Source organism: Dipodomys merriami, unplaced genomic scaffold, assembly GCF_024711535.1.
Source record: "Dipodomys merriami isolate MVZ:Mamm:240054 unplaced genomic scaffold, mDipMer1.0.p SCAF_5, whole genome shotgun sequence".
NCBI classification, from domain to species: domain Eukaryota; kingdom Metazoa; phylum Chordata; class Mammalia; order Rodentia; family Heteromyidae; genus Dipodomys; species Dipodomys merriami.
In genome coordinates, this window is record NW_027206068.1 from 59898510 (window position 1) to 59909172 (window position 10663).

Here is a 10663-nt window from a genome sequence, read left to right on the forward strand (position 1 = left end):
AAATTAAAAACTTACTTAAATGTGAAGTTCTAGTTGCTGCCACCAGGCTAATAGAAAGGGTCCTTAGTTGGGGCCAACTTTGCTAGAAGAAATGGTTGAAACTTCTGTTTTCTGGGAGCTAGACATCTCAGATTCTTCTGTCATAGGCTTCCTACACACCATCTCCATGATGCAAGCTCGAAACTACAAGAAAAAAGGAATTGGAGGTGCCCCTTGGCAAATAGATGTAGAAGGTAACATAAAGGATGGAGGTGTCTCCCAAACCTCACATAACATCTCAAACCCAGGATCTCAGATGGTTTTGAATATGTCTCCTTCCTGGAAAAGTAACTTCTCATCTAGAATGACTTGTTTCTGCAGGCTGGAATTTGGAAGGGAAAGGATTAAGGACCATGAGCTGGAGGGAATGAATGTATAACTATTGTCAACTACTTTTTTTAGCAAATCAGAAAACAGGACTGGGGATATTGCTCAATCATAGTTCTTAGCACGTGTGAGGTCCTGGGTTCAATCCCCAGCACTTTTTTTCTGGCTTAAGTTCTGTTACTTTAGCTACTATTTCTTTTCCTGTGCTTACTAAGAGCTTCCCGGCCAACTTAGAGTTTCTGTAGCTTCTGGAAACCTGAATAGAGTCAAAGGTGCTCTGAACTAAAAGGCACTAATAGGGAAAGGACCAGTGTCTTATGGGAGTTTCAGTAGACCAATTTACCTGCTTATTCATGAAGCAGTAGATGATGGGATTGTAGACACATGAGCTCTTGGAGAAGAAGGCAGGAATGGTGACAAGCCGTAAGTCCAGCCCATGATTACGGTTGTTGACCATGTACATGGCCAGGGAAGCATAGGGCACATAGCAGAGACAGAAGGATCCCACCATCACCACCACCATGCGGCTCACCTCCCGCTCAGCCTTCTGAGTTGTAGCTGACTCCTGCTGCTGGGCTGCCACCTGGGCAGAGCACAGAGGGGATTAGATCCCTCCCTCAACTCCCAAATCTTAACCCTTTTCTGTTGAGGAGCATCCACTCTGCCTCTTTTTCTGTGTTCTCTCTTGAAAGCAAGGTGAATGTGGCTTTCTAGTATATGACATTGTTAGGGATGACATGCCCCTCTTAAAGTGTTAGAAATTGAATTTAGGCGTCCACCAGGTAAGCATTCTGCAACTGAACCACACCTTTGCTACATGTATCTCTTGGTGCTTAGCTTGAGCAAGGATGCCTCCAGCTTATTCTTCATTCCATTCCATCATTCCTCTTACCCCCACTTTCTTTCCTATGTTCAGAAACCTCCTCTATCTGGCCATGAACATTTCCAGATACCTTAGGTCCTAGAGCGCTCTTGTCTCTCCTGGAGCCCACTTCTCCCAGACCCTCTCAAAAGCCACTCACAGCTCTGAGAGTCCTCAGCAGCTGAGAGTAAGAGAAGCAGATTAAGGAGAGCGGCACAATGAAGCAGAAGATGAAGAGGAACCAGGTGTAGTACTCGCTGTGATATTTGGTGCCCACGGTGTACCAGTCAGGGCCACAGGAGCACTGCAGACCCTCAGGGATAAACCTGCAAAGAACCCAATACTCACCCACAAGACAAGCCATCACTTGGGATTCAGTTAGTGGAGGGGGAGCTGAAATTGTTTTTCACTTAGAACCCAAAAATAGCCAGAAAGTTTCCACCCAGGGATTTTGTGTCCTCACGAGCAGATCCTACTGTATTTCCACTGTAAATTTCGCCATGCATTTCCCTGAGCCCTTTTACCTCACCTGCTCCAACTGAGGTCCAGGTCAGAAACTACAAGTTTATACCCTGAGCTGTCTATCTACCCACATCAAGCCTGACCTCCTAGCCAAGTCAACACTACTGCCCTGAATTCTCACCGGCTCCAGCCAAAGAATGGTGGAATGGAGACGCCAATACCAATGGTCCAGGTAGCCAAGACCACTATCAGTGCATGCCTGGAGTTGAAGCGGAAGTTGCCAAAGGGCTTACAGATGACAATGTAGCGCTCGAAGGCCAGGAAAGCCAGTGACCAGCCTGTGACCAGACCTAGGGCAAAACATGAGACTGAATAGAGCTCCACCCAGAAGAGTAGAATGCCGATGACATGGAGTAGGTCCAGAGATAGAGTTAAACTGATATTGGAGTGGGATTTAAGACACAAAAATCTTGTTTTGGTCAGACTTCTACTCTGATCTTAGAGCCCCTCTCCAATCCAGAAGACTAGTCCCAGTTTCCAATTCTGGCTTCTCCCCAGCTCCCTTCCCCAAAGTACCTGCTACAGATCCCAGGAAGGCCTCCATAGCACAAACATGGGGACCAAAGAAGAAGTATCCATGACAGCTGGCGATGAATACAGTGAAGACAGAAAAGATGCAGAAGAGAAAGCCCCCCAGGGACACATTGACCAGAATGTAGTTGAGTGGCTGCCGCAGCTTTTTATAATATAACGTAGCCACCAGCACTATGGCGTTGAGTGGTGTCCCTGCAAAGAAGACAAAACCCATGAAGGCTGCCTGGAGTTGGAAGGCCCAGACGGGGGCAATGTGGTACTGAGGTCCATCCCAAGGCCCCACAGAGGAAGTGTTCTTGAACAGATAAAAGTCATCCTCTCCTGACATCTTGTTCCTGAGATGCCCCACCCCTTCCAATCCCTCTTATACACTGTCCTTCCACGGTCCCCCCACCCCCTACCACAAGACCTGTCTCTATAGACACTTTAAGGCCCGATGAATGAGCCTAAGCTTCCCACAAAGTCTGGGATTAGAAATCCCTCAGCCCCTACCTAAACCTTTTTGTGCTCCTAAAGCCGATTTTATGTTCTTTATAGGATCAAAGATTGGGGTCAAAGAACCTGGATGAGCAATGCCCAGTTCTGGGATTAAGTTAGTATGGGTGGAGATGCCCTACCTTTGTCCCTGTGAGTGAAATAATAGAAAATAACCCTCTCCTTTTGGCGTTTGGTACAAGTCTATGCTCTGTGGAAGGTGCCTTTTAACTCTTCCTCTCCTGAGAGGCTCTGGGGCCCAGCTCCAAGCTACAAAAAGGGAAAGAGTGGGAGTTACCTGGACACACCTTTAACAATCTTCATGGAACAGGACAGAGGCAACTTGACAATGTGTAGGGTTTCAGGCCATTCCTGAACCAGGCTACCTCCACTTCATGTTGAACCTACTCAGAGAATGTACCTTTCCTGGTCAGCTGCAGCTGGGTTGATATGCTCATGGTCCTCATACCATGTCCATGCTATCCTTGTCCTTAGCTCAGCAGTACCTGTTTCCACCTCACATAGCTGCTCACCACACAGAGGATTCTGTGAAAATTACTGAAGAGATTCAACTAAGGGTCCAGAAATTGCAAAGCCATCTGGCTCTGCCCCACTACCTGGACAGGACTGGGCTGAGCAAAGAGCTGAAGGACACTTCAGGTTCCTATCCTTCAGCAGGCACACGGTCCACATGTTAGCCTGACCCAAATGTAGCAAGTCAGCCCTAGCTGTCTACAGAATTCTGTCAAGGTGCCCACCTCCACATGTGGTTCTGACAGGAATCTGCAATAGTCACAAGATAGCCCAGGCCCTCTTCCTCCCACTTGTGCAGGCTAGGTAGCCATACCCTGATGCTTTCACTGACAGGTCCATCAAACCCCATTCCATCCCTCCTATTGGTAGGGACAATAGGCTTAAGCTGGGAGCAATTCAACCCCAGCTAAGATGGGGCAGATGCTTATGAGAGGCTCAAACGAAAAAGAATGTCACTCAAGTACATGACCTTCCAGAGCTACTGAAGCCATGAAGTAGGAGAGAGTCTAAAAAAAAAAGAGAATGAGATGAAGGAAGTAAGCAATGATAAAAATGGGAGATATTTAAGTTCATATAACCTACACAGTACCCTTCCTGGGATAAAGCCACTATATTTGTTTGGTGACATGATAATACACAAGCTTTACAGAAATCTCATGAGGTTTGTTAAATACACCAGTTTCTCAACCTGGGCACCATTGACATACAGCATCTGATAATTCCTTGCACTGTGACTGGCCTGAATGACATAAGATACTTGACAGCATCCCTGGCCTCTTCCCACTCAATGGCAAAATCACCACTCCACCTGTCACAACAAAAAGTATCCCTGAGAGACACAATCCTTCCACTTGACTGAGAGCTGCTGACTTAGCTTTAAACTTAGAAGTGGCTAGAAGTGAATGGAAAACAGCCAAGAAGAATTTTGTTTTTCCATGGTTCTAATTATCTAGGGGGGAAAAAAAAGAAAATGTGGATACTTTCTGAATAGTTTCAGGGTTTTTTTTTCTTTTATCCTTATTTGAAGTTCATTCATTGTACCCCATCCTTATCCAGAAATAGCAGGAATATATTAGATATCAAAATGGTATGAATAGGGCTGGGAATGTGGTTTCGTGGTAGAGTGCTTGCCTAGCATGGAGCCCTGGGTTCGATTCCTTGGTACCACATACACAGAAAAAGCCAGAAGTGGTGCTGTGGTGCAAAGGGTAGAGTGCTGGCCCTGAGCAAAAGAAGCTCAGGGACAGTGCCCAGGCCCTGAGGTCAAGCTCCACAAAGAAGGAGGAGGAGGAGGAGGAGGAGGAGGAGGAGGGGGAGGAGGGGAGGAGGGGGAGGAGGAGGAACAGAAATGCTATGAATATATTAGACCACAACTAGAAAACATGAATTAAATGTAGGGACAAAATTAAGAGTTACAGAAAAAGTTAAGGAAAGACTTAAGGGACAAAATTAAGGAATTAAAAAGTTAGGAATCAAATTAAAATATGATCACCCTGTGAACTCACAACCCAGGCCCATACACTCAGATGACTCCATGCTTTCTAGAAACTTCTCATTTACATAATTCAAAGTGGCCAAAGAACCAATTCAAACCAACTGTTCTTGTGACTGTGAAAGGCAAGAATGCCTCCCTGGAGACATCACAAAGGAGATATAAGCAACGTCCTCAACAACATCCCCAAGCAGATACAACAACGGCATCAAAAGATTGGGTCTATCCTTGAACCCCAATATAGATTCAGCTCAGGACAAATCACAGCTCAGATCTGTGCCCAACTCAGAATAATCGGGAGGAGACAACTAACCAGATTTTACAGGGCTTCTCTGATCCAGAGAAATCTAGGCTATGTGATAAGGCTCAAAGTGCATTTCTCCCTATCCTGACTATTCCTTCCCTCTGCTTAATATTTTATTTTGTTTTTATTATTATTTTTTTGGGGGGGTCTGGTCATGGGGCCTGAACTCTGGGCCTGGGCGCTGTCTCTCAGCTCTTCAGCCCAAGGCTAGCGCTCTACCACCTGAGCCACAGCGCCACTTCTGGCTTTTTTCTTTTTGCTTATGTGGTACTGAGGAATTGAACCCAGGGCCTCAGGCATGCAAGGCAAGCACTCTACCACTGAGCCACCTTCCCAGCCCCTGCTTAATATTTTATAATGTATCTGTTCATGTATTCAGAGGTCAAAATTCAAAAGGTACAAAAAAAATATACAGTAAACAGTACGTTTCTTTCCCATCCAATCTCTAGTGACTCATTTGCCCTTTTCACTGGGAACTATTGTTGTATATCTATGTCCCAGTACTGGACCTTGAATTCAGCTGGCTCCGAGTTCAGCCTCCTGAGTAGCTAGAATTATAGGCATGAACCACCAGAGACCAGCTTGTTGATGTATTTTTGATGTAGTGAAGCTGACAGTGAACTTGAGATGTGTTACAACAATATTGTCTGACGAATACTGACCCATAAATAAGGCTTTCCAAACAAATGGTGTGGAAAAGAAAGGGTCAATCCCCCAAGGACTGACTGAAAGCAATCTTCACGGTACCTGAGAGGAGAACAAGGAAACTCGGGAGGTAGAGTCTCCCTAGAAAATTCCATCCATGTTTGCTTCAATCCAGAGACAAATGAGCAACAGAGAGCCTAAAGTTCTACTGCAAGGAGCAAGGAAGAACACAATCATAAACTGAAATCAGATGGAAATGGATTTCATCAAGGCACCATTCTCCCCGACACCTACCCCAACCATGCAGGAAATATTCCGTGGTTGTCCTAATAGCAGAAATGGGGTTACAAATATTCAGTATGAAGGATGCTTCTCCAGACAGACCATGCAAAGAACTATGACCCTACTCCAAATTCAACAGCACCCCTCCCCCAACAGAAGTACTTGCCTGGAACCCAAACTGGGTGTAGCCCTAAAACATTTTCAGCAAAGTCCTCTTAGAAGCCCCAGCTTTGAGTAACTCACTCCCTGGCAAACCCACCAAGAGGAACAATTTGGAGAATGTGTGCTGAGGTCATGGAATGACATATTGAGCATGTTTTATTTATAAGCTAATCTAAACCTGAGAACAGTTACTCAAAAAGTCTCTGGTTTGAGAATAGATGAGCATTTACCTCCCCTCCCCCCATCATAATTAGTTAGCAGAAGCAGTTATCTGATTCAAACACTCATGGATAGCAACAACACAACTTTATGTCTTGAGGGTAAAAGGAAAACTAACCTAAACCATTCTCAGGAATGAAGAACATTCTTCCCACCTATCAGAAAGGTACCAGGTCACTAGGAAGAGGAAGTCTGCCTCACTAGATGGAGGGAAAGGTCCTCCAGGCCTTGGATCTATGCAAAGCCGAGTGATGAGGATTCACCTAAACAAATGTTGTCACTAGTGATTTTTTGTACATGATCCAGAGACTTTCATTCTTTTCCTACTTCATTCACTTCAGGGCATTCTCAAAGTGATGAATCCAAATACAGTCATGCAAAGGATCCAGTGAGCTTAGTCTGGTTAGGTTCTTACATAGGTCAGTCAGGTAGAAGTGCTTGGGTATCATTTGTATTGTCAGGATGACTGCAGGGGACACAGGGTTAGACCCAAAGACCACTAAGCTAGCAGAGTGCTAGCGGCTCATGCCTGTAATCCTAGCTACTCAGGAGGTTGAGATCTGAGAATCTCACTTTGAAGATATCCGATCAGAACGTCTATGAGACTCTTAACTCCAATCAACCAGCAAAAAGCCAAAAATGGAAGTGTGGCTCAAGTGAGCCAGTTGAGTGAGAACTAGAGGCTCGGAGTTTAAGTCCCAGTAGCAGTGCGCGCACACACACACACACACACACACACACACACACACACACACACACACACACACACACACACACACACACAAGATGACTAAGCCAGGTCTCCACCTCCATGGAGCTCTTAGCTCACAGAGGGCATCCCTACTCCCAGGAGTGAGCATGGACCCATGGTTCCTAGATATAGTGCAGGCACAGAGGGCAACTGGTTGAGCCCACTGGGGTCTTCTACAAGACTCTAGTATCTGAGCATAATCTCACTCTCCACCTTCTTTTGGGAACCCCTTACCTGAAGGATCTCCAGCTAGACCACCCTTAGTTGTAATCAGGTTTCATCCAGACAGCTTTCCTGGATAGGAATGAGCTGGGCTCAGCAGGGTGGGAAGATAGGGTGCAGGATGTATTCCTATCTCTGGGGTTCTAGAAAATCTTTTTTGCTGTGTGTACATTTAGGCTTTAGCTTCAGATATATTTGAATAAGCTGATTTAGACAAGTTTATGCATTCAGATGCATATGAAGTCTATGCTGAATTTAGGCAAATATCACCTTACAGTGGGGTGACATGGATCTCGACAAGGTTAACTCATGAGCATGACGTGGCTCTTTCCTGTTGGGTAGTTCCTTGCCTTGGGTTGCTGTCCTTTGTACGCATTTTGCAGTTTGTGGGCCCACATACAAACTCTTCCCTCATTCCTACCATCACCTTGTGGAGACAGATAGGGCAGCTGTTTTCTTTTCCAGTATTCAGATGAGAAACCTAAATAATTTGGCAAAAGTCACCTAGCAGCAATGATCTGGAAAGCAACAGACTTCTGGTGGCTTACTACAGAGTAATAGGTGGAAAAAAATCTTTTCCTGGTAGTCTAACTATCACTTAAAAAGAAGGGAGGATTTTAATTTGGACTAAGAGCATCCAGACAGACCCACACAGCCCTGGGAAAAGGTCGGTACTGGGGTCTCGTTCCTTCCCTGGTTTTCTTCCACCCACCCACTTGTAAGAACAGCTCCTTCCTGGAGCTCTGGGCAGAGGAGCATCTGTGTAGCTCTGCTGTGGGCCGAGGAGGAGCAAGAGAACCTCTGGAGTAAGGCCTGCTGGAATACTGCCGGCCTGGGCTGGCAGCCAGCCTGGAAGGAGGAGTAGAAAGGCAGCTTCTAGGAACCACAAAGTGCTGCTGCTAATGCTGATGATGTGGCAATGAAGACACATCTGGCCAGATGTAACTACCAGTGGCTCGTTGGTCTAGGGGTATGATTCTCGCTTAGGGTGCGAGAGGTCCCGGGTTCAAATCCCGGACGAGCCCTTTTTATTCTTTTCTAGTCCCTACTGGCTGGCTGCCACACAGGCTGCCATCCCTTTTTGGATGGAATTGAAAAGGTATGGTGTGTGGTGTGTGGTTAAAGGATCCTGAGGGCAGGCTACCAATTAGTCTCCCTGTTAGCCATCGTCTGTTGTTTCCATCAGGACACACTGGACAGGAGAAGACTGGCATAACCTCTGATGCATTGTGTTAGGCAGAAAGTCAGTCCATTCAGGGGGCTTCAGGTAAAAAAGCCAGTGATCAGGACAAGCAAGGGACTGAAACTGAATTGAAGGTCAAAAAACAAGCAAGTTCTCCATATAAAACCCAAGCCATTAATGAAACACACTAGACAGGTTCAAAATCTAGAATTAAATCTCACAACACTAAAACTAAAATTTGTGTGCATGCATGTGTACATGTGTGTGTGTATGTGTGTGTGGGGGGGTGTTGGTACTGGGGCTTGAACTCAGGGCCTGGGTATTATCCCTAGTTGTTTAGCTCAAGGCTGGCATACTACCACTTGAGCCACATCTCCACTTCCAGCTTTTTGCTGGTTAATTGAGATAGGAGTCTCATAGACATACTGAGGTGCTCAGCCTCCTGTGTAGGATTACAGGCATGTGCCACCAGTGCCTGGCATAGAGACCATGGTTTTTGTATTCTTTTTGTTTGTTCTGCTTCATTTCTCTCACAACTCCTTCACATAGACTCTCTCCTCTCCCGATAGCAGACTACCAGTGCTGTGGCTGTTATAAAGAAACTATATGGAGAATCAAGCCCCCATGTACATTTTCTCATCCACTCATCAGCTGAAGGATATCTAAGCTGATTCCATAGCTTGGCTGTTGTGCACAAAGCTGCAGTAGACACTGGTATGTGGTGTCTTTAGTGTATGCTGACACACATCCCTTTGGATATTTAACTAACAGGTGTATAGCTGGATACAGGGTAGTTCTATTTTTTCAATACATTGAGGAACCTCCACCTCCACTCTGGTTTATATTCCCACCAAGTGTCCTTTCTTGCCAGCACTTGTAGCTGGAGTGTGTGTGTGTGTGTGTGTGTGTGTGTGTGTGTGTGTGTGTGTGTGTGTGTGTGTGTGTGTGTGTGTGTGTGTGTATGCGCACGCGCGCACACATGCTGGTGCTTGAGCTCTTGCTGGCTTTTATCACTTAAGGCTGGTGCTCTACCACTTGAGCACCTCCACTTCCAGGTTTTTGCTGGTTAATTAAAGATTAGAGCCTCTCAGATTTGTCTGCTAAAACTGGCTTTGAACCATGACCTTCAGATCTCAGCCTTCTAAGTAGCTAAAATTATAAGCATGAGTCACATTGTTCCTTTTTTTGATGATAGTCATTCCGACTGGGGTGAGATGGAATCTCAATGTCATTTTGTTTTATAGTTCCTTTATGACTAGGGATATTGAACATTTCTTCATTTATTTGTTAGCAATAGAAGAATGTACTTCTGTTGTCTATTCCATTTGCTTTCCTACTTATTAATTGGATTTTTTGTTCTTTGGGGGCTTAAATTTTTGAAGCTCTTTATAGATTCTAGATTTTAATCCTTTGTCTGATGAATAATTTGCCAAGAGTTTTTTCCCATTCTGTGGGTTGTCTTTTGATCCTGGTAATAAAAGCTTTTTAATTTGATTAATTTTAACTAAAATTTAAACTTTTTAATCCTATTTGTCAATTCTTGCTTATATTTCCTAGGTAATTGCAATCCTATTCAGAAAGAAATTGTCTATGTCTATGTCTTCAAATGTTTTCCCTATGTTTTTCTGTACTAGCTTCAATTTCAGTTCTTTTGTTTTTTGTTTTTCTTTGTTTGTTTGTTTGCCAGTCCTGGGGCTTGAACTCAGGGCCTGGCATTGTCCCTGAGCTTCTTTTGCTCAAGGCTAATACTCTACCACATGAGCCACAGCACCATTTCCAACTTTTTCTGTGTATGTAGTACTGAGGAATCGAACCCAGGGCTTCATGCATGCTAAGCAAGCACTCTACCACTAAGCCACATTCCCAGCCCTCAATTTCAGTTTTTATATTAAGAGGATAGATCCATTTGGATTCAAGAGAGAGAGGGTAAGAGAGAGAGATCTAGTTCCAATCTTCTACATGTGAATATCCAGTCTTCTCACTACTATTTGTTGAAGAAACTGACTCTCCAATGTATCTTTTTGATCCTTTGTAAAAAAAAAAAAAATCAAATGGCTCAAGCTATGCGGGTTTATTATTTATGTGAGAGCTATGTGGGTTTATTTCTGAAT

At 44.7% G+C, this 10663-nt stretch overlaps 1 protein-coding gene and 1 non-coding gene across 2 annotated transcripts; one reads left to right on the forward strand and one right to left on the reverse strand.

Annotated features, from left to right (window-relative positions):
• Nucleotides 1-63: 63 nt before the first annotated feature.
• On the reverse strand, nt 64-2664 carry Opn1sw (opsin 1, short wave sensitive). Its single transcript, XM_069997309.1, has 5 exons — nt 2267-2664; nt 1872-2040; nt 1389-1554; nt 710-949; nt 64-183 (listed from the first exon to the last, which is right to left on the reverse strand). Exons 1-5 carry the CDS (start codon nt 2610-2612, stop codon nt 64-66), a joined length of 1041 nt encoding a protein of 346 aa, XP_069853410.1. The 5' UTR covers nt 2613-2664.
• A 5658-nt stretch (nt 2665-8322) lies between these two features.
• Trnap-agg (transfer RNA proline (anticodon AGG)) lies at nt 8323-8394 on the forward strand. Its single transcript has one exon. It is a non-coding gene; the product is annotated as a tRNA-Pro (tRNA).
• Nucleotides 8395-10663: the final 2269 nt, after the last annotated feature.